The sequence below is a fragment of the Eleutherodactylus coqui genome, chromosome 6 (genome assembly GCF_035609145.1).
Source record: "Eleutherodactylus coqui strain aEleCoq1 chromosome 6, aEleCoq1.hap1, whole genome shotgun sequence".
NCBI lineage: Eukaryota > Metazoa > Chordata > Amphibia > Anura > Eleutherodactylidae > Eleutherodactylus > Eleutherodactylus coqui.
The window spans coordinates 201,903,268-201,926,554 of record NC_089842.1 but is presented as its reverse complement, the minus strand read 5'-3'; the positions used below and the strand labels follow the sequence as shown (position 1 = coordinate 201,926,554).

At 50.2% G+C, this 23,287-nt stretch overlaps 1 protein-coding gene and 1 long non-coding RNA gene across 2 annotated transcripts in view; one reads left to right on the top strand and one right to left on the bottom strand.

The window, feature by feature from the left end:
- Window positions 1–679: 679 nt before the first annotated feature.
- Window positions 680–1,398, bottom strand: LOC136633116 (uncharacterized). The gene is made up of 3 exons (XR_010793231.1): window positions 1,254–1,398; window positions 1,081–1,170; window positions 680–983 (listed from the first exon to the last, which is right to left on the bottom strand). It is a non-coding gene; the product is annotated as an uncharacterized lncRNA (long non-coding RNA).
- A 717-nt stretch (window positions 1,399–2,115) lies between these two features.
- Window positions 2,116–23,287, top strand: part of VTI1B (vesicle transport through interaction with t-SNAREs 1B) — a 51,663-nt gene continuing 30,491 nt past the window's right edge. The window contains exons 1-3 of the mRNA XM_066608601.1: window positions 2,116–2,302; window positions 8,177–8,235; window positions 20,269–20,451. Of these exons, the coding sequence (XP_066464698.1) occupies window positions 2,206–2,302; window positions 8,177–8,235; window positions 20,269–20,451 (339 nt within the window). The 5' untranslated portion in view covers window positions 2,116–2,205. The remainder of the gene's footprint in view (window positions 2,303–8,176; window positions 8,236–20,268; window positions 20,452–23,287) is intronic.

Below are 23,287 nucleotides of genomic sequence, written 5' to 3'. Positions count from 1 at the left end.
ATACTCGGGTGACACCTGATCTCGCCAGCCACTCACTGCAGGGGGGTGGTATAGGGCTTGAACGTCGCAGGGGGAAGTTGTAATGCCTTCCCTGTCTTTCTATTGGCCAGAAAAGCGCGCTAACGTCTCAGAGATGAAAGTGAAAGTAACTCGAACATCGCGTGGTACTCGCCTCTAGTAACGAGCACCTCGAACACGCTAATACTCGAACGAGTATCAAGCTCGGACGAGTACGTTCGCTCATCTCTAGAGCAGATGCAAGCGAAAACATGCAAATAAGCGGAAAATATGCACATATGAGCAGATGCAAGCGAAAACATGCAAATAAGCGGAAAATATGCACATATGAGCAGATGCGAGCGAAAACATGTAAATATGCACATATGAGCAGATGCAAGCAAGAACCTGCAAATATGCGCAAAATATGCACATGAGCAGATGTAAACGAAAACCTGCAAATATGCGCAAAATATGCACATATGAGCAGATGCAAGCGAAAACATGCAAATATGCACATATGAGCAGATGCAAGCAAAAACCTGCAAATATGCGCAAAATATGCACATATGAGCAGATGCAAGCGAAAACCTGCTAATATGCGCCAAATATGCACATATGAGAAGATGCATGCGGTGAAAATTTTGGCAGATGCAGCAGCTTACTGCGCCGAGTGATGTCAGATGGTGTCCGAGCAAAGCGAAATTCTTCTCGAAACGCGTCCAAACGTCAGGATCCTCTCCACACGTAATTTTGCAAAAAGGCGCCAAATCTTAGGTGGCGTCTCCACACATAGCGCACAAATCTCGGGTGGCGTATTCTCCATACGTAGCGCACAAATCTCGGGTGGCGTCTCCACACGTAGCGCACAAACCAGCAAAAAAAAGTCAGGTTGCGTCAGGTGGCGTCGCGCAAATCTCAGGTGACGTACTCACCACACGTAGCGCACAAATCTCGGGTGGCGTCTTCACACGTAGCGCACAAATCTGCAAAAAAAGTCAGGTTGCATCAGGTGGCGTCACGCAAATCTCAGGTGACGTACTCACCAACACGTAGCGTACAAATCTCGGGTGCCGTACTCACCACACATAGCGCACAAATCTCGGGTGGCGTCTCCTCCACATGTAGCGCACAAATCTCAGGTGGCCGCGTCTCCACACGTAGCGCACAAATCTGCAAAAAAGTCAGGTTGCATAAGTTGTTAGCGCACAAATCTTACTCTCCCACGTTGAAATTTGTAAAAAAAGGCGTCCAACCATCAGCTTCCTCTGTAGATGAATAGGGCTCGGAATCCGCGGGCAAATTCAAAGGCTCGGTGACGTCACAGGTCATGTGACGCGCGGGCACAGCTCATTGTGCACGGCTGCTGAACTGTATTCCGCGTGCACGATGAGAAGTCACGTGGTGCCGATTCCAGCCACCTCATTGGCTGGAATCGGCAGTACGCCTAACCTAGGCAGAAGATGCTAATGCAGCCGTGCACTACACACTAGTTAAGCAGCCGTGCACTACACACTACACATAAGCAGCAGGGGGTAAGGGGGGGTTCACACAGGGCGGATTTGCTGCGGTTGTGCCGCAGCAGATCCGCCCGCGGCCGCTAATCTCGGGATTAGCCAGCCATGTGGATGAGATTTCTCAGAAATCTTGTCCACACAGGCCGGCTAATCCGCTGCGGTAAATCCGGTTTCAAAAGATTGAGCATGTCTGATAACTTTTTTTTTTGTTTATTTACGTCGCGGCCGCGCTCTCCTCTATGGGAGAGCCGGCCGCAATGGAAAAGCATGCGGCCGAGCCGCTTCAAAGCCGCCGCGGCTTAAACCGCAGCGGTTTTCCCGGCGGAAATCTTGCGGTTTTTGCTGCAGCCAAACCACGAGATTTCCGACGGGAATCCGCCCTGTGTGAACCCAGCCTTAGGGTTTAGGGTAAGGTTTTAACCTAACCCCGTGCTGCTTAACTGTAGAGTGTAGTGCACGGCTGCTGAAGGCAATCCGCGTGCACGCTGTGTAGTCACGTGGTGCTGAAGAGCCAATCAGGTGGCTCTAATCAGCAGCGCTGCTTAAGTGCGGCTGAAATCCTAAATATGCTCCCCTGTTCCCACACAGACATCTTCTCCTTCACCCCACAGTCATGTGACTGGAGCCTGTCACGTGCCCGTGGCGTCGGCCCTGTTTCCTGCACTCTCTCCCCGGGATCAGGCGACCAGCGATGTCGTCCGAGCAGTTTGAGACGCTACACGACCTCTTCACGGAGCGCTATGAGCAGCTGCAGAGCATGCCGGCCATACTGGAGGCCTGCCGCGGAGGTGACTGCAGGGTGACCGCTCGTTTAGGGGTAGCGGAGTTTGTCGGCATGACATCGCAGTGCATGTCAGCCATGGTGCTTGCGAGGCTGGTGTACTTACCTTCATCAGTAGTGTTAATGAGGATTCCAGGGCCCATTAACGCCTTAGTGACGGGCTGATTTGGGCCTTTACTCAACACTCATGACCTACAGGGTGTGTATGTAGGGGGCTGATCACACGGATTGCAGCTATTAACCCTTTAAATGGCAATGTTCAGGGGTCCTGAATGGGCCCCCATTATGAAAATGCGGGTTGCCATGCAAGTGTAATGGCAGCCAGTGGTCTTCTGAAAGCCCCCAAGCCATGTCTGTGGTTTGATACCCCATCTGTCGGATCGCTGTATGATTTAATGCTATATTAAACCGCAGGAGCGATCAGAGCCTCGCATGTTCATGTCTTCTATGCAGACTCTTTAAAAATAAAAATGTAGAAATCAGTTGAAAAAAGCTTTTCATACTTATTAAAGAAGCAATAAAAGTTTTAAACCCCTTTTTTGCCATATTAATAAAATAAAAATAAAATAACCCAACAACCTATTTAGTTTTGCTGCGTCTATAAAAGTCAAATCTATCAGAGTAATCATTCAGATAGCGGCAGAAAATAACTTTATTTTTTCCAAAAATATTTTATTTTTTAACATGTTACAGCAACAAACTATATAAATCTGGTGTTTGTGGTAATCATACTGACCCAGGTAATTTTTGTTGCAGTGTGTGCGCCATAAAACAAGGTGCACCCAAAGATGGCAGAATTGTGTTTGTTTTTTTTGTGTTTTTTTTGCTTTCCATTTCACTCAACTCAAGTTTCAGTACATTACATGGTACTATTCAAAGGTACAACTTGTCCCACAAAAAAAGAAATTTGACGGAATAGTCATAGGAGGGACCCTTCACACAGGTCGGAATTGGGCTGCAGGACGCCGCCAAATTCATATTTTCGGAATTCCACGCCAAAATCTTAAGATCTAGCTGCAAATTTTGATGCAAAGTTGCAGGCAGGTTTTAAGCCTGCCCCCCCCCCCCCCAAAGAAATTTTATAAGTTCTACACAACACATTATATGTACCCCAGAGTGGTGCCACTAACATATACAACTCGTACCCAAGAAAGATAAGCTCTCATACACCTAGGCCAGTGATGGCAAACCTTTTAGAGACTGAGTGCCCAAAATGCAACCCAAAACCCACTTATTTATTGCAAAGTGCCATCACGTCAGGGGGCGGGGCTTATCACGACGTATGATTTTACCCCCGTCGTTCTAAAAAAGGACAGGGCCGCTTCAAAACAAACAGCATGCAGATTTTGACTGCTTTTTCGATGTGGAAATACTGCAGAATGTCCTCAGCGGGAATTTCTGTGAAAAATTCTGCAGCATTTCCACATCCAAAAAGCAGTCAAAATCTGCACCATGTCTAGTTTGAAACAGCCCTGCCCATTTCCGCCACCTGTAAACATACCCCAGTCGTAATAGTGACACCCCAACAGCGCCCCCCTCCCCCGCATACTAGTGACACCCCACAGCGCCCCCCCCGCGTACTAGTGACACCCCACAGCGCCCCCCCCGCGTACTAGTGACACCCCACAGCGCCCCCCCCGCGTACTAGTGACACCCCACAGCGCCCCCCCCCCCCGCGTACTAGTGACACCCCACAGCGCCCCCCCCCCCCGCGTACTAGTGACACCCCACAGCGCCCCCCCCCCGTACTAGTGACACCCCACAGCGCCCCCCCCCGCATACTAGTGACACCCCAACAGCGCCCCCCCCGCATACTAGTGACACCCCAACAGCGCCCCCCCCCCCCGCGTACTAGTGAACACCCCCCGCAGCGGTCCCCCGCGTACTAGTGACACCCCCCGCAGCGGTCCCCCGCGTACTAGTGACACCCCCCGCAGCGGTCCCCCGCGTACTAGTGACACCCCCCGCGTACTAGTGACACCCCCCCCCCCGCAGCGGCCCCCCCCCGCGTACTAGTGACACACACCCCCCCCCGCAGCGGCCCCCCCCCCCCCGCGTACTAGTGACACACCCCCCCCCGCAGCGGCCCCCCCCCCCCCCGCGTACTAGTGACACACACCCCCCCCGCAGCGGCCCCCCCCCCCCCGCGTACTAGTGACACCCCCCCCCCGCGTACTAGTGACACCCTCGGCCCCCCCGCGTACTAGTGACACCCTCCCCCCCGCAGCGGCCCCCCCCGCGTACTAGTGACACCCCCCCCCCCCCCGCAGCGCCCCCCCCCCCCGCGTACTAGTGACACCCCCCCCTGCAGCGCCCCCCCCGCGTACTAGTGACACCCCCCCCCCCCCCCCCGCAGCACGCCCCCCCCCGCATACTAGTGACACCACCCCCCCGCGTACTAGTGACACCCCCCCCGCAGCGCCCCCCCCCCCCCCCGCGTACTAGTGACACCCCCCCCCCCCCCGCGTACTAGTGACACACACCCCCCCCTGCGTACTAGTGACACCCCCCCCGCGTACTAGTGACACCCTCGGCCCCCCCCGCGTACTAGTGACACCCCCCCCCCCCCGCAGCGGCCCCCCCGCGTACTAGTGACACCCCCCCCCCCGCAGCGCCCCCCCCCGCGTACTAGTGACCCCCCCCCCCGCAGCGGCCCCCCCGCGTACTAGTGACACCCCCCGCGTACTAGTGACACCCCCCCCCCGCAGCGCGTCCCCCCGCGTACTAGTGACACCCCCCCCCGCATACTAGTGACATTCCCCCCCCCCGCGTACTAGTGACACCCCCCCCGCAGCGGCCCCCCCGCGTACTAGTGACACCCCCCCCGCAGCGGCCCCCCGCGTACTAGTGACACCCCCCCCCCGCGTACTAGTGACCCCCCCCCCCCCCGCAGCGGCCCCCCGCGTACTAGTGACACCCTCCCGCAGCGGCCCCCCGCGTACCAGACACACTCCCCCCAGCGGCCCCCCGCGTACCAGTGACACCCCCCCCCCCTCAGCGGCCCCCCACGTACCAGCGCGCCCCCCCCCCCCCGCGTACCAGCGACGGCCCCCCGCGTACCAGCGACACCCCCCAGCGGCCCCCCGCGGACCAGCGACACCCCCCAGCGGCCCCCCGCGGACCAGCGACACCCCCCAGCGGCCCCCCGCGGACCAGCGACACCCCCCAGCGGCCCCCCGCGTACCAGTGACACCCCCCCCCCCTCAGCGGCCCCCCACGTACCAGCGCGCCCCCCCCCCCCCCGCGTACCAGCGACACCCCCCAGCGGCCCCCCGCGTACCAGCGACACCCCCCAGCGGCCCCCCGCGGACCAGCGACACCCCTCAGCGGCCCCCCGCGGACCAGCGACACCCCCCAGCGGCCCCCCGCGGACCAGCGACACCCCACAGCGCCCCCCCCCGCATACTAGTGACACCCCAACAGCGCCCCCCCCGCATACTAGTGACACCCCAACAGCGCCCCCCCCCCCGCGTACTAGTGACACCCCCCGCAGCGGTCCCCCGCGTACTAGTGACACCCCCCGCAGCGGTCCCCCGCGTACTAGTGACACCCCCCGCAGCGGTCCCCCGCGTACTAGTGACACCCCCCGCGTACTAGTGACACCCCCCCCCCCCGCAGCGCCCCCCCCCCGCGTACTAGTGACACACACACCCCCCGCAGCGGCCCCCCCCCCCCCGCGTACTAGTGACACCCCCCCCCCCCCCGCAGCGGCCCCCCCCCCCCCCCGCGTACTAGTGACACCCCCCCCCCCCCGCGTACTAGTGACACCCTCGGCCCCCCCGCGTACTAGTGACACCCTCCCCCCCGCAGCGGCCCCCCCCGCGTACTAGTGACACCCCCCCCCCCCCGCAGCGCCCCCCCCCCGCGTACTAGTGACACCCCCCCCTGCAGCGCCCCCCCCGCGTACTAGTGACACCCCCCCCCCCGCAGCACGCCCCCCCCCCGCATACTAGTGACACCACCCCCCCGCGTACTAGTGACACCCCCCCCGCAGCGCCCCCCCCCCCCCGCGTACTAGTGACACCCCCCCCCCCCCCGCGTACTAGTGACACACACCCCCCCCTGCGTACTAGTGACACCCCCCCCCCCGCGTACTAGTGACACCCTCGGCCCCCCCGCGTACTAGTGACACCCCCCCCCCCCGCAGCGGCCCCCCCGCGTACTAGTGACACCCCCCCCCCGCAGCGCCCCCCCCCCCCGCGTACTAGTGACCCCCCCCCGCAGCGGCCCCCCCGCGTACTAGTGACACCCCCCGCGTACTAGTGACACCCCCCCCCCGCAGCGCGTCCCCCCGCGTACTAGTGACACCCCCCCCGCATACTAGTGACATTCCCCCCCCCCGCGTACTAGTGACACCCCCCCCGCAGCGGCCCCCCCGCGTACTAGTGACACCCCCCCCGCAGCGGCCCCCCGCGTACTAGTGACACCCCCCCCGCGTACTAGTGACCCCCCCCCCCCGCAGCGGCCCCCCGCGTACTAGTGACACCCTCCCGCAGCGGCCCCCCGCGTACCAGACACACTCCCCCCAGCGGCCCCCCGCGTACCAGTGACACCCCCCCCCCCCTCAGCGGCCCCCCACGTACCAGCGCGCCCCCCCCCCCCCGCGTACCAGCGACACCCCCCAGCGGCCCCCCGCGTACCAGCGACACCCCCCAGCGGCCCCCCGCGTACCAGCGACACCCCCCAGCGGCCCCCCGCGGACCAGCGACACCCCCCAGCGGCCCCCCGCGGACCAGCGACACCCCCCAGCGGCTCCCCGCGTACCAGTGACCCCCCCCCCCCCCCCAGCGTACCAGCAACACCCCCCCCCCCCCCGCGTACCAGCGACACCCCCACCCAGGGCCCCCCGCGTACCAGCGACACCCACCCAGCGGCCCCCCGCGTACCAGTGACACACCCCCCAGCGGCCCCACAGTCTCTGCTGAAGTCGCTCTGTGTCCTGCTCTCCAGCTGCTGCTACCGTTGCTCTCTCCAGCCTCCACTGGTAGTGGCTGTGCTCATGCCTCCGGCGCTTAGTTTCCTGCTACCAGCGGCGCTCCCTCCAGCGTTCCTGGTGCTGCGGCCGCCGGCGCTCCGTCCCCTGCTGCCGCCGCCGGCGCTCCGTCCCCTGCTGTAGGGGAGCCGCGGCCACTCCAGGTACTCACTAGTGGTGAGCGGCCGATGGCTCTGCGTGCCAGCAGGGAGGGCTCTGCGTGCCGCCCCTGGCACGCGTGCTATAGGTTCGCCACCACTGACCTATGCCAACAAGATATGGCTCTCGCAATGCGACAATGAAAGTCTTTAAGGCACAAAATAGGCTGCTCACAGAGGTTTAAAATGTCTGACTTTCTGGCATTTTCTACTGGCTTTTGCTACATATATTTAACCCCATCGGGGTATGTATGAAGGGAGACACCCGGCGGCAATAGCTCCGATAAGCCGCACGGCTCATGGGAACTGTTAACCCTTTAAATACCACTGTCCATTCTGAAAGTGGAATTTAAATCCCTTGGCCAATTTTCGGGGGTCCCGTACGGCATCCCCTTCCCCCCCACCTGAAATTAAATCACAGGGAGCTGTGGCAGCCGGGGTCCTTCTGAAAGGCCGAGGGCTGCATGGCAGAATGCCTATCAGGCTATGCCCGTGGGGTTGCTTGATAGACTGCCTGCCCGATCACAGTATGATGTACTGCAGTATGCTAAAAAAAAGTTAAACAAAAAAATGAAGTTAATGGGCTCAATAAAGTTTTACTAATTATTAAAAAAAATCTAAACAATAAAACCGAAAAATACATATTTTCCTGGTTTCCTAATTAAGTCAGAAGATGTGTTCTCCTCTAGCAGACGTAGCTCATGGATGTTATAAGCCACAACTAAAACGTGAATTTTTTTTTTTTTTACAGAGCAACATAAAAGTTTAATTCGAGAATTTGACAAGCGACATCTAGAGGCAAATGAGATGGTAAATATATTGTAGCCTGAAGTCACATCTGTATTATATAACAAGCTGCACCTCGGTGTTAGCAGGGTTATCTGGGGAATTATTGTCTCAACTAGCAGCGCAGCAGAACCAACATAAGGAAAGATATACTTCCTGCTCCTGTTCTGCCTGCACCACTGATGCAGCTGACCACCGCTGTAGTCGTCACATGGCCTGGCAGCAGTCAGCGCTCGCTTCCAGCACCTGAGGGTAAGTATATCTTTTTTTTTTATGTCGGTACTGCAGGCTGAACTAGTTTATGAAAAAATGCATCTGGATAACCCTTTAAAATGCATCTGGATAACGTGTATGAAAGTACAACTCCCGATCTATCTGTCCCCCCCCACCCCCCCACCCCCCTAAATTTCTACCGCAATACAGACTTTAAAGTGGTTGTTTATTGGAGGTTTTCTGGATATTCCTGTATGAATTGCACAGCAGTTTAAGGCTGGGGTCACACAGGACATATTCCCGGCGGAAATCTTCCGGTTTGGCCGCAGCAAAAAAATGTGAGATTTCCGACCGGGAAAGCGCTGCTTCAAAACCCGCTGCACTTAGCCGTGCGCTTGTCCGCTGCGGCCAGCTCTCCCATAGAGGAGAGCGCAACCGCAGCGGAAAAAAAAAGAATCGACATGCTGCGGCCAGCGAATCAGTGCCGGCTGTGCCGCAACAAATTCGCCATCCCGTGTGGACGAGATTTCTTGAGAAAATCCGCCCTGTGTGAACCCAACCTAAAGGGGTTGTCCAAGTTATAAAAGGGCCCACATAGTGTAAAATAACTAATCAGCTGATATTCGCTGCTTCCCGCTTGCCCACAGCCATCTCAGGTCTCTGGCTGACGTCATCTTTAGAAGTTGTAGCTTCTAAATCCTGAGCTGTCTACAAATAAGATGCTACAGCTAATGACAGCGCTCAGCAATTATCTCTAAGCACTGTCATTGGCTGCAGTGGCAGGTTTAACCTCTTAACCACCACTAACGTGGCAGCCATTAAGAGGCTTTATTCTGGAACACCATCTTTTGATGGTGGCTGCATCAAAGCCTGGCGCGGGTCTATTGTGCCAGTGAGAGCTGGTGCTTGTCTGCTGGACAGCAGCCAGGCACTTGCTCTAAAATCAGAGACCAAAGAAAGACCAAATCCCTGCTATTTAACCCTTTACATGCTGCGTACAGTGCAACCGCAGTCGTTGAAACACTAATAGAGGGGGTCTCTCTCTCGCCCATCGGACCCGCACGATGTGATCACAGGGACCGGGGGATTGAATATCGCCATAGGCTTTCTAATGCACTGCTATACTGAAGCAAAATGAAGACTAGAGTTCATCTCGCTGGCTGTTATTCGTTCATTAAGTGCTCCAGTGATTGGCTGAGCCACAGCCAGTGCTTCCTGGAGACGGGGATTTTGAACCTCCAAACCAGAAAGCGCTTACTGAAAACTACAAACAAAGTCTGCCGGAGCTGAAGAGGAGGCGTGCGGTGGACCTGACAGCGGCTGTTAGGGGATTTATTTTTTAATGCAGATAGGGCTTATTTTAGGGACAAACAGTAGCGTTCTCGTGTGATGCGATGCAACAGAAAGGAAGGCTGTATAGGTAAACATGGGCTACAAAACATCACAAATCGCGGCTGTATTCAGCAACCCACAATTTTTTTTTTCTTGCAATGGCACAGGCTAGAAAACATCGCTAATTGGATCCCATTGGAAAACATAGGCTTCACATACATGCGAGTTTTGTAGCGATGTCGCATCACGAGAAGATCACGTGATTTTGCCACCCGTGTAAAAGCGGCCTTATAGAGGACAAATAACAATGCTATGGCTTTTTGAATACGGTGACACAAAAGCAGATCTTATAAAAAAAAAAAAAAGATAAAGATACATATATGTACTCAAAAATGCCATTCAAAATTAAATTTGTCCCACCAAAAACAAGCCCTCATATGGCTATGTTGACAGAAAATTTAAAAAGTTATGGCTCCAAGAATGTGACGATTAAAAAAACCTGAAAAATTCATTGGTCATTAAGGCACAAACAAGCTTGGTCACTAAGGGGTTAAAAGACTTCACAGGCTGTGTGTGTGTGTGTGTGAGATTGCAGATTTCTGCAGCAGATTCCGCGCGTATTTGCTTTAAGTGGTATTTTTTTTTGCATGCGGATATCCGCACCTATTAAAAGCAATGTGGCCGATCTGCACGGAATCCACAGTATAAGGCCTCACGTCCACGGGGAAAATCAGGCCCGCTAGGGATTCTCCATGGACAATCCGTAGCGGGTCCCTCCTGCCCCGCGGACATGAGGCATAAAAATAAGAATTAACTCACCTCTCGCCCGCTCCGGATCTTCCCTTCGCCGCGGCCGGATCTTCTTTCTTCGGCCCGGCGGATGCGCAGGGCACGTCGGTTGCCCATAGGGATGCATTGACCACCCGCGGATAGATAAATACCCGCGGATGGTCAATAAAAGTGATTTAAAAAAAAAATTGCTCCATTTTCGTGCGTGTCTCCCGCGGGGACGGCTCCCACGGGCTTCTATTGAAGCCTATGGAAGCCGTCCGGATCCGCGGGAGACCAAAATCGGAATTTACTCACCCGCTCCGGTTCTTCCCTTCGCGCCGCTTCATCTTCTCTCCGTCGCGGCCGTATTTTTTCTCTTCGGGCCGGCGCATGCGCGGGGCACGCAACCGACGTGCCCTGCGCATCCGCCGGGCCGAAGAAAGAAGATCCGGCCGCGACGGAGAGAAGATGAAGCCGCAGCGAAGGGAAGATCCGGAGCGGGCGAGAGGTGAGTTAATTCTTATTTTTATGCCTCATGTCCGCGGGGCAGGAGGGATCGGCTACGGATTCTCCATGGAGAATCCGTAGCGGGCCTGATTTTCCCCTGTGGACATGAAGCCTAAGGCCTCATGTCCACTGGGAAAATCAGATCCACTGCGGATTTGTAATGTGGATTTGGGCTGCGGATGCACTGTTATTGTCTTTTATTTTTCATGCGGGAGATCCATTGAGCTATGTGCTCTATGAGCTCCCGCACGCGTGATCCACACTAAAATGGAGCATGTCCATTTTTTTCATGCTCCAGAAATTTTTTAATTCACTTTTAAATACCATCCGCGGGTGGTCAATGCATTCCTATGGGGCGCAGATCCGCGTGCAGGAAAAACGCCTCATGTGACTAAGGCCTCATGTCCATGGGCAAATTAACAATTTAAATCCGCAGCGTTTTTCCTGCATGCGGATCCGCGCCCCATAGGGATGCCTTAGACACCCGCAGGTAGTTAAATACCTGCGGATGTCATTTTTCCCTGCAGGCACGGGTCCCGCGTGCAGGAAAAAATCTGGACATGCTCCATTTAGGTGCGGGTCTTCCTCGGGGACGGCTCCCGCAGGCTTCTAATGAAGCCTATGGAAGCCGTCCGCATCCGCAGGAGACCCGCGCCTGAATTAAACTCATCTGCTCCGGGCGATGCAGGTCTTCCTTCCTTCGCGGCGGGAAAATTCTTTCTACGGCCCGGCGGATGTGCCGAGCACATCCGCCGGGCCGAAGAAAGAAGATCCGGCCGCGAAGGAAGGAAGACACGCATGGCCCGCAGCAGGTGAGTTTATTCTTATTTTCAGCCCTCATGTTCGCGGGGCAGGAGGGACCCGCTCCGGATTCTCCATGGAGAATCCGTAGCGGGTCTGATTTTTTAATTTTTTTTCCCCTGTGGACATGAGGCCATGCAAGCTAAAAATTCCCAGATCCTTTAACTGTTCTTCATAGGACATGATTTGCAGACCACTTGCCATCTTGGTAACTCTTCTCTAAACTTGCTCTAGTTTGTCTGTCTTTTTTAAAGCGGGTGCCCAGAACTGGACACAGTATTCCAGATGAGGTCTGACTAAGGAAGAGTTGAGGGGGATAATGACCTCACGTGATCTAGACTCTATGCTTCTCTTAATACATCCTAGAATTGTGTTTGCCTTTTTAGCTGCTGCATCACATTGTCGACTCATGTTCAGTCTATGATCTAGAAGTATACCCAAGTCTTTTACATATGTGCGGCTGCTTAGCTCAATTCCTCCTCCCATTCTATATCTGCTTTTTTAATTTTTCTGTTAGCCGCTGCCCACTGTGCAAGCTTTTCTAGATCTTTTTGAATACTCTCTCTCTCTTCCCTAGTGTTAGCTATCCCTCCTAGGTTTGTTTCATCAGTGAATTTGATCAGTTTCCCATCAATTCCCTTCTCTAGATCTATATATATATAAAAAATTGAATGTATGTCTGTGTGTGTCTGTTTGTCCTTTATGCGCTACTACACCATTCATCCGATCGCCATGAAACTTTGGGAAGTTGTTGAGTACACTCCTGGGAAGATTATAGGGATAGTACATTTATGCTACGATAAACGGCGTGCGTGCGCCGTTGACAGTTACGCCCCCCCCGTAGATCGTTCGATTTCCATCATTGCCACTAATTCTCTCACTTCCCGATGTTGTAGAAACATGAAATTTGGCACGAGCATTGATTATGTCATAAATAGGAAAAACTAATGGGTCACAACTCGATTATTTAATTCTAAGCGCAAAAAAATTAGCGTCCAAATTTTACGTACGGAATCTAATTCTCTCACTTCCTGATGTCATAGAAACTTGAAATTTGGCACGAGCATTGATTATGTCATAAATAGGAAAAGTTAATGGGTCCTAACTTGATTATTTAATTCTAAGCGCCAAAGAATTAGCGTCCAAATTTTACGTACGGAATCTAATTCTCTCACTTCCTGATGTCATCTATATATTTAAAAATGAATGTATGTCTCTCTGTCTGTCCTTTATGCATTACTACACCATTCATTCAATCGCCATGAAACTTTGGGAAGTTGTTGAGTACACTTCTGGGAAGATCACTGGCATAGTACAACTATCCTATGATAGGTGGCGCGTGTGTGAGCGCCGTCGACAGTTATGTCGTCCCCCCCCCCCCCCCTTCCACGTAGATCGTTCGATTTCCATCTCAAGCACGAAAGCAAAAGGCATTACGAGCAACGGGAGGCGTGTTCAACTACAAAATGATGCATCCGCCGAACGTTTCGCTTGACAATTGCTGCATATTGAGAATGCTGAGGTAAAATGAAAGCTGTGCTGTGACTGGTTGCTATATATTATACTGCTGAGGCAACATGAAAGCTGTGCTGTGATTGGTTGCTGCTTCTTATACTACTGAGGTTACATGAAAGCTGCGCTGCGATTGGTAGTTATATATTATACCACTGAGGTAACATGAAAGCTGTGCTGTGATTGGTTGTTATATATTATACCGCTGAGGTAACTTGAAAGCTGCGCTGTGATTGGTTGTTATCTAGATATTTAAAAACGAATGTATATCTGTCTGTCTGTCTTCGCAGCAACGCGCGACGGGTAAGCTAGTCTATATATATAAAATTGAATGTATGCGTGTGTCTGTCTGCATGTGTGTGTCTGCGTGTCTGTCTGTTTGTCCTTTATGCGCTACTACACCATTCATCCGATCGCCATGAAACTTTGGGAAGTTGTTGAGCACACTCCTGGGAAGATTATAGGCATAGTACAACTATCCTGTGATAAATGGCACGCGTGCGAGCATCGACAGTTACGCCCCCCCCCCCACGTAGATCGTTTGATTTCCATCATTGCCACCAATTCTCTCACTTCTTAATGTCGTAGAAACATGAAATTTGGCACGAGAATTGATTATGTCATAAATAGGAAAAGCTAATGGCTCCCAACTCGATTATTCAATTCTAAGCGCAAAAGAATTAGCGTCCAAATTTTACGTACGGAATCTAATTCCATCACTTCCCAATGTCATAGAAGCGAGAAATTTGGCACGAGCATTGACTATGTCATAAATAGGAAAAGTTAATGGGTCCCAACTCGATTATTCAATTTTAAGCACCAAAGAATTAGCGTCCAAATTTTACGTACGGAATCTAATTTTCTCACTTCCCGATGTGATATATATATATATAACTCTGTCTGTCTGTCCTTTATGCATCACTACACCATTCATCCAATCGCCATGAAACTTTGGGAAGTTGTTGAGTACACTCCTGGGAAGATTACTGGCATAGTACAACTATCCTACGATAGGTGGCGCCCATGTGAGCATTATCCACAGTTATGCCCTCCAGACAAAGATCGTTTGATTTCCATCTCAAGCACGAAAGCAAAAGGCATTATGAGCAAGCGTGTTCAACTACAAAATGATGCATCCGCCGAACGTTTCGCTTAACAATTGTGGATATTGAGAATGCTGAGGTAAAATGAAAGCTGTGCTGTGATTGGTTGCTATTTATTATACTGCTGAGGTAACATGAAAGCTGTGCTGTGATTGGTTGCTATATATTATACTGCTGAGGCAACATGAAAGCTGTGCTGTGATTGGTTGCTACTTATACTACTGAGGTTACATGAAAGCTGCGCTGCGATTGGTTAAGTATTATACCACTGAGATAACATGAAAGCTGCACTGTGATTGGTTGTTATAATACCGCTGAGGTAACTTGAAAGCTGCGCTGTGATTGGTTGTTATCTTGATATATAAAAACAAATGTATGTATGTAAGTCTTCGCAGGAACGCGCGACGGGTAAGCTAGTCATTTATAAAAATGTTGCACAACACTGAGCCTTGTGGTACCCCACTTGATACATTCTTACACTTGGATGTGCAGCCATTTATGAGGGACAACATTTGCCCTTTTCCAATCTTCTGGGACTTCTTAGGTTAATTGTCAATCCGGGTATACAGGCAGGTAGGAACTATTAGGGGTTGATCCAGGGAACAGTCTGATTGCCATTAGGGAGTCAGGAAGGAATTTTTCCCCCAAAAGGGCTAAATTGGTTTCTGCCCTTGGGGTTTTTTGCCTTCCTCTGGATCAACACAGGAGGATAGACAGGCTGGACTAGATGGACATTGTCTTCATTCAGCCTTACATACTATGTTACTATGTTCTCCTGTTTTCCAAGAATTTTCAAAAACCTCTGCTGCTTCCTTTAGTATCCTAGGATGTAATTCATCTGGACCTTGGGACTTGAACTCATTTAAGTTTGCTAAGTGTTCCCTCACCATCTTTCTGTTTACAGATAGCCTGCATTCTTTTACTCCCCCAATAGCACAGGGAAGATCAGTTGATGTTCCATCCACTTTCTGAGAGAAAACAGATACAAAATAAGAATTTAAAAGTTCGGCCTTCTCGACATCATTCTTAACCAATTCACCATTTTCATCTTGTAAGCATCCTATAGCATCTTTGACTTTTCTCTTGCTTTTTTTTCCCCAACATAGTTTTTATTTGATTTTCAAAAGCATACAAATGTAATGCAAATAGGTGATCCTCATTACAATTGCAATAACATTGTGTTTCACTCATAACATTTTCCACTTATTCAGATATGGAAACATAAAAAGAAGCATCGAGATGAAACATATAAATGACATGTATGCAGTGACTTGTAGATTAGCATTACTCTGAATTATATATCTCCTTTTAGATTGCAATTGCATTTACTATTAATTAGCTTTATAGTAGTCCCTAATTCTGGTTAACTAATAACCAAAACTGTCACCAAGATTTACAGATAAAATTAAAACGATACATGGAATTTTTTGATTTAGTGTGTATTTTTACGTATTCATAATGGTCTGCCAAGGTATCTAGAAGTTTTTTAATGTGTGGAGGAGAACTTGTTCTCCAATTTGTTGTAATAAGTTTTGCCGTCAACAGGATATGGCATATCCACATCCTATGTGATTTGGGTATATCATCACATTCCAACAATAAAAGCGCAAGCTGGGGACTCTTTTTCACATAGGTGCCTGTAATCTTTAGTATGAGGGCAAATACTTCTCCCCCAAAATTTTGAATTGTCCGGCAATCCCATAAGACAGTGTTCCCCAACTCCAGTCCTCAGGGACCGCCAACAGGTCATGTTTTCAGAATTTCCTCAGTGTTGCACAGGTGATGTAATTATTGTCAGTGCCACAGATATTGCCACAGGTGTTCTTTACATAGGAGATCCTGAAAACATGACCTGTTGGTGGTCCCTGAGGACTGGAGTTGGGGACCCCTGCCATAAGATGTGAAACAGTGTTCTCACCTGTCCACAATTTCTCCAGCACTCTCTACTATGGCAGGGGAAACTTCTAGCTAATTTAGCTGGAGTGTAGTACCACCTTGTTAGTGTCTTATAATGCGTTTGCAGGATCGCCGCAGACAGAGTGGATTTACTAGCCCACTCAAAGAATTTCAACCACTGAAGCTGAGAAAAGCCCTGCTAAAGATCCGACTCCCAATTTATTAGATGGATTCTCTTCGTGACACCCATATCTTCTGATAAGACATTGTAAAATTTACTAGTTTTAAAGCCCTGAAAAGCTCTATTCGCTGTGAAGAGGGACCCCATGATGTCATTGAATGGCTCTTATTGGCTAACGCCAGACTAAGTTTGCCGATCAGAGCATTAGCTTTCTGGAGGCGGGGCATTCAAGCCCCGCTTGCAGAAAGCAATGCTCTGTCAACGTGCACAGGGGAGCGACTGCCTGCAGCAACGCCGCCGGAGGTATTGATTTTTTTTCACACTGTATTCTCAGCACATAAGACGAAAAGTCGGGGGGTTGTCTTATACGCCCCATCGTCTTACATGCCGGAAAATACGGTATTATGCGAGGTGGAGAACTCCGCTATCTTATTTTCAATATGGTCGGTGCGCTCCTCTATTTCCTGGAGCAAGTGGTAAAATGCAGAGGAAATATATGTTTTAAATCTTTTTGTAATAACCCTCTCAGGGCTATAATCATATTTTTTTATGAATTCCTCTGACGCAGGAGAGCTAGATGAAGGGACAGTAGAAAGAAAGTCATTTTCTTCATCAGAACCCTGCTGTATGGAAGGAGGGGTAGAGAGCCTGCGCTTATGTTTCTCTGGGTTCAGAGAGGGAGAGGAAGGCTGGGAGGAGGGGCTGGTGTGTGTAGATATGGCCAACTTAGATTGCTGAAGTTTTAATGAGAAACCCCTTTCTGCACCACTTTCCTTTAAAGCCATCTCTCTATTTCCTCTGCCCTCTCCTGACCCCACTCCCATGTCTCTGCTGAACTTTCCTTACCAGAAGCAAAGCTGCGTTGTTTATTTTAGAAGGAGGAGGGGGGGGCGGGGGAGCGTGTGGGCACCTTGATATATCTGTTTATCTGCAGATCGACTTCCACTGCACTCCCTTCACTCACCCCACACGTTGCTGACCTCCTCTGTGGGCTCAGTTGTGGAGGGAGACCAGCAGCAGCAGGACGTTGCTGTGCAGCGTCGACTGTATGAGGACTCCTCGCCCGCTCCTCTCCGGACAAAGAGTCCCCGGGAGCTTGCGGCCCGCTCCTCCGTCCTCACAGGGAAAAAGTCGGAAATCCTCTGCGGAGGCCCCTTAAAGACTCTTCTCTTTGGCATGCTGGTAAGACAGGAGCAGGCACCTTTCACCTACAGGGAGAAACCGCGCTGGGTCTGCTTGAAATGTTGCTTTAGGCTGGAGAAAAGACGGAGCTCAGCCTGATGCGATCGTCTCCACCATCAGTCAGGCCACACCCTGACTTTTCTTTTGCCTTTGACATACCCTCAAATCCTTTGTTACTGCTTTTGGCCTGGTTGCAAGCCTCAATTCATTATTAGCTTTAGCTTTTCTGACACTTGCCCTACAGTTTCTGCAGACCGCATTATATTCTTTTTTAGATATTTCCCCCTTTCCATTTGATAAACATATTTTTCTTTGTTTTTAACATGTGTTCCAAGTTCTGCGTTCATCCATCCTGGTTTCTTTAAATGCTTCCCATTCTTCCTTCTCTTAGGGATTGTTAACGATTGTGCTTTGAGAATCTCATTTCGCAATATTTCCCAACCTTGGGCATTTCTCTTCTCAAGAACATTCCAGCCATTGGATTCTTCCTACCATCTTTCTGAGTTTATTGAAATCTGCCTTTCTGAAGTCCAACCTTGCGGTCTGAGTCTTCCTCCCCTTTTTATCCAAAATTCAAGAATAGTATGATCACTGCCTCCTAAGGACCCAGCCACCCTTAGGTTGGCTTCAGACAAGCGTGTATTTTGTGCGTGCACAAAAACACACGTCTATTAGCCCCAATTCATTCTCTATGGTGTGTGTAGATGTCCATGCTTTACAGGCGTGTGCCTGCAAAGATAGGCACACGCCAGTAAAGCAAAGATAGGACATGCGTGCACCATAGGGAATGCCGGTGGCTCCATTGAAAACAATGGTCTGCCGGCACCCCTGCATTGTTTTTCAGGGAAGGGCTTTACATAGCTGCATCTTCTCCTGATGTCCCCTGCACTGCGGTGCTGATCTATGAGCAGGCGGGGATTTAAAATCCCCGCCTACTAAAAGAGCTGGATGTGATTGGCTTAGGTGCTCAGCCAATCACAGGCCGCTCGCCCATCATTCATTCGGCGAGAGCGGCCTGTGATTGGCTGAACACCTCAGCCAATCACAATCAGCTCTTTCAGCAGGCGGGGGATTTTAAATTCCCACCTGCTCATAGATCAGCACCACAGTGCAGGGGACAGCAGGAGAAGACGCAGCTGAGCCCTGGCAGCTGATGCAAGGTATCTCAATATTTTTTTTTTTTAACAGCACTTTTACAGGAATTTCTGGGAAGGGCTTATATTTAAAGCCCTTCCCTGAAAGCAGTTGACAGGGTGCCAGCAGCAGAATCCTCTACCGCAGCTGTCATGTGTGACAACTGTGGCAGAGAATTGAAGAATTCCTCTGCTGCATCTGTCACAGATCTCCCATAATCACTATGTCATGCTTTTTGGAGAGCTTGGCCATCTGATGTAGAAAGAGTTCATCAATATCTTCCGCTTGTCTAGGTGGCTTACAGAAAATGCCTACAATGCTGTCCTTTCTGTTCTCTCCTTGTATTCTTACCCAAACGGTCTCTACAGAAGTCCCATGCTCTGAAGCTTAAAACTCTGTGGAGATGAATGTTTTCCTAACATACAACACAATACCTCCTCTGCTTTTTTTTGGTCTGTCTCTTATAAATAAATTGTATCCTTCAAGCCTTGTGTTCCAATCATGTGTATCCTAACAAATGAAGTATCAGAACAGGTTCCTTATTTTGTTTACGATGTTTTTATATATAATCTGTATAGTTTTGGATTACAGGGCGCATACGGGAACTGTTTTTGTTGTTGTCGGGGGGGGGGGGGGGGCATTTTATTCTGTAATTTATTTTTACTTATTTTTGTAACTTTTTTTTACCATCTCTGTCCACCATGACCTCATATAAGACCTCTGGGTGTCATTCACATTGTATGTTTTTTTTATTTCACTTTTCCACTATAATTGGGTCAGCATCCAATACTCACTAACAGAGCTGATCAAGGTCTGATAGGACTCTTCAGCTTTTCTATGACAGGAGGCACCCGGCAAACATGTATAGTGGAACAAACACTTCCACTTTCATGTTTTAGTACATAGCTCTCATTGATCGCTGTGTAGCTTGGAAAGGAGAAGACAGAAGTGGTTAAAAACTGCTTCGCCCTTCCTCTCTGGGTTCTTGCTCTGTGTGCCAGCCGAAGACCTGACTTGCTCCTGCTTGATTGCAGCAGCAGAGGCTTTAATCCTGCACTGTACTTCTACTATTGGCTGGGATTAAAGCCCAGAACCAAGCACCCTATATTTACCGCAATTGGTCCTTAAGGGGTTAAACGAGTACTTGCATGTATTACACCTAGTGGTACCACATTGGTAATTGCCTGTGTAATCAAGCCATGTATAAGGAACATGTTTATTTCACCATGTTGCCCACTGACTATCCTTTCCTACCCACAAAATTAACTCCTGCCTTCAGAATGTCGGCTGAAACAGCATCCTGATAGAATATGGGTATATTTCTTTGTACTGCGGCTATAGTTTGCTTGTAATTTACACTATGTTGGGTTGTTAATAATCCCCTGATGATGGATGATATTCATAACGTCTTTTCTTCTTTTTCAGCTTGTACAAATGGAAGAAGAACTAAAAGTCGCCCCGCGATCATTTCAGAACCAAATGATGAATAAGATGCACACGTATAGAAAAGTCCTCACTGAGCTGCAGCGAGAAGCTAAAAACACGAATGTTGGGTTTGCTTTAGATGATGTCAGGAAGGGCTTTTATAGCGAGGAAAATGAGCAGAGGGTAAGTTTTGTATTAGCAGTTATCGGTAGGAGGATGGGAAGTAAAAGCGTGCTTCCGCCTACACCATAGCGGTTATGGCCTTTAAGCACAATGTCCGCGGGCGGACTTGATAAGCGGAATCCGCATGGGTCACTCGCACGGAAGTTCCACAATTCAAAGTGCCAATAGTGAAGCATTGGCATCCGCAACTCAATTTAAACATGCAGATTTGATTTGCGGACCATTTCATGCAGAAAACAAATATCAGCATGCTCCATTTCAGTGCGGATTCCATCTTCAATAGAAGTCATTGAGTGCGGACGATCCACAGTGCATCCGCAAATACAGTTGTGGACGCACTGCGGATTTGAAGGCTTAAATCAATTAGGCAGGTGGGGAAAAGGCTGGGAAGGTGGGGTTGCGGATTTTTTTCCAGACGGATGAACCGCAGTGCATCCGCGTACAACTGCGCGGAAAAACCATTGCATCCACAATCTCCCGCAAGCAATTAAAAATAATTTCCGCAGGCCATCTGCTGCGAAATCCAATCCACCCGTAGATATGAGGCCTTACACTTCTAGAACTTGGCCTGTTTTTATAATTTTATAGCAGCTTCACATGAGCGGGATCCGCTGTGTGCTGCCCCCGCATGAGACAGTCGGCATGGCATGCGTACTTGCTGCGTGCCATCAATTGCTTTGCACTATCTTGGCAAGATGCGCGCGTAATATGTGTCAAGATAATACATGCTGCAATCTTTTATTGCACGCGCTAAAATGGGAGCCTATGCCAGATTCGTACAGGGTATTACGCGTGCAAAACGTACGTGTGGAATATGCAGCACTCCATGTTTGTGTGAAGAAGCCCTTAGGCTGAGGTTACATGGGACAGAATTGCAGCAGAATTCTCGCGGAATGGTCACACCAAAAAACGGCAAGATTTCTGCGGGATAAGTGCAGCTTCAGAACCCGCTGCCTCTAGCCGCGTGTTTTGGAGCGGTTTCGCTGTTTGCATTCTGTTGCAACTTTCTCGCCCCATAGAGAGGGAGAGGGGCTGCTGCGGAAAACGAGAAAAGAATTGACATGCTTCTGAATTGAATTCCACTCCGCTAGTCCGTTTTTGTGCAGCTTGGCCGCAATGTATTGGCCTCAAAATCTCGTCCCCTTTGCTGGCTGATCACGGGATTATGAACCATGGGTGGAATTGCTTTGCGGAGTTTACGCACGGAAATTCTGCAACAAATCTGCCCCATGTGAACCCAGCCTTACCCTACACTGAAATATTCCTAGGACCTACTAATTGCCTGGTAACTAGCTTCCTGACAGCAGAGGGCCACTTTGCGGGAGCGTTTAGGAGTTTGAGGGCTTGGGTAAGAAAAGGAGAATCTGTAGTCGTGCCGTGACTATTAGGAGTGGGGTAGTCTGGAAGAACTCTGCTATGACTGCTGGACAAGTGGAGAGAGGGGTGGGGGGAATGCTTTAACCTATTAACCCTTTCCAATCCACTGTCTGACGTCTGAAGACATTCTCATTGAAGGCTGTACAGCTCCAATGTCAGAAAATGTCCGGCAGGGTATTCTTACTGTAGATTACTGACCGCTCTGTTGTCGGGGGCCTCTCCAGCATGACCCATACCGCAGTACTGGCTCTAGCCAGCAGATGGCACCATTGTAAAATGGCAGACAGAGAAAGCCCCCTAGACAAACCCTGAATCTAAAATTGGATTGCAAAGGATTAAAGACCAGAAATCTTTTAAACTTTCTTTTTTTGTTATTTTCATCCACACTTTTCAGGAGCTATAACTCTTTTAATTATCTATCGACATAGTTTGGGTTTTGCAGGGCAAGCTGTATTTTTTAATAGTCTTACTTATTGTACCTTATAATGTATTAACACTTTTAAAAATTTTTCAAAAGGGATGAAAGAGAAAAAACACAATTGCACCACTGTTTTAGGGTTTTGTTTTATACAGTGAATATGGTGCAAAATGACAGCCAGTGGCTATATTTACCAACATACAAATATAAAGCCATACAAGGGCAGGTATACACTACTTCCCAACAGAATGCAGATAGGCAGTTTGCTATATGGAGGAGTATTGCATGGGTGCAAGGCACTGATGAACAACCTCTGCATATGAACATACCTACTACATATTGAGGGAAGTGGCTGCTTAGTATTATACCTGCACATAGATAACACATACAAAGAGTGCCAAGTCCCTTTAATGCAAATAAAGAGGATGGAACAATACCTCAGTCAGAGGCCTATGACAAGAGTCGGGAAGGTATCATCACAACTAGAAGGTGAGTGAGGAGACTCACTTAACAAGCCTCTCACTAGCCAAGCCAGAATCCTACTGCACACTGATGAGGAGCAAACCCCTCAAAACAGCTATGTATGGATTCTGCCTTGGTTTTCTATTCCTAATCATTGTTCCAAAGACCAGTATAAAAGGCTTGACATTGATTTGCAGGAATACTGCCATCCAATAGGCAATTCCCAATCATTGTTCTATCTTCCTTATTTGCATATATTTCTCAGAGGAGCATGCATGGCCTTATAAGTCCCCTCACTCACCTTCTAGGTCCTCTCCTTAAGGAGAAATGATATCCTTGCGGGCTCAAGTCCCCTTAACCCCTTGAGTGGCATGCCCAGAAACTTTTTGGGATGAGCTCCACTGCCCATAGCGATATAGCCCAGAAGATTTACGGGCTATGTTTCGCTATGGGAGCTGCAGAGCACACTGCCGTAAGCTGTGGCAGTGTGCTCTGCCTGCACCGACCCACACAGAACAGTGCAGGACTTTAAAAAACAGAAGCGGGAAGATATTGCCAATCCGCCGACAATCTCTCGCT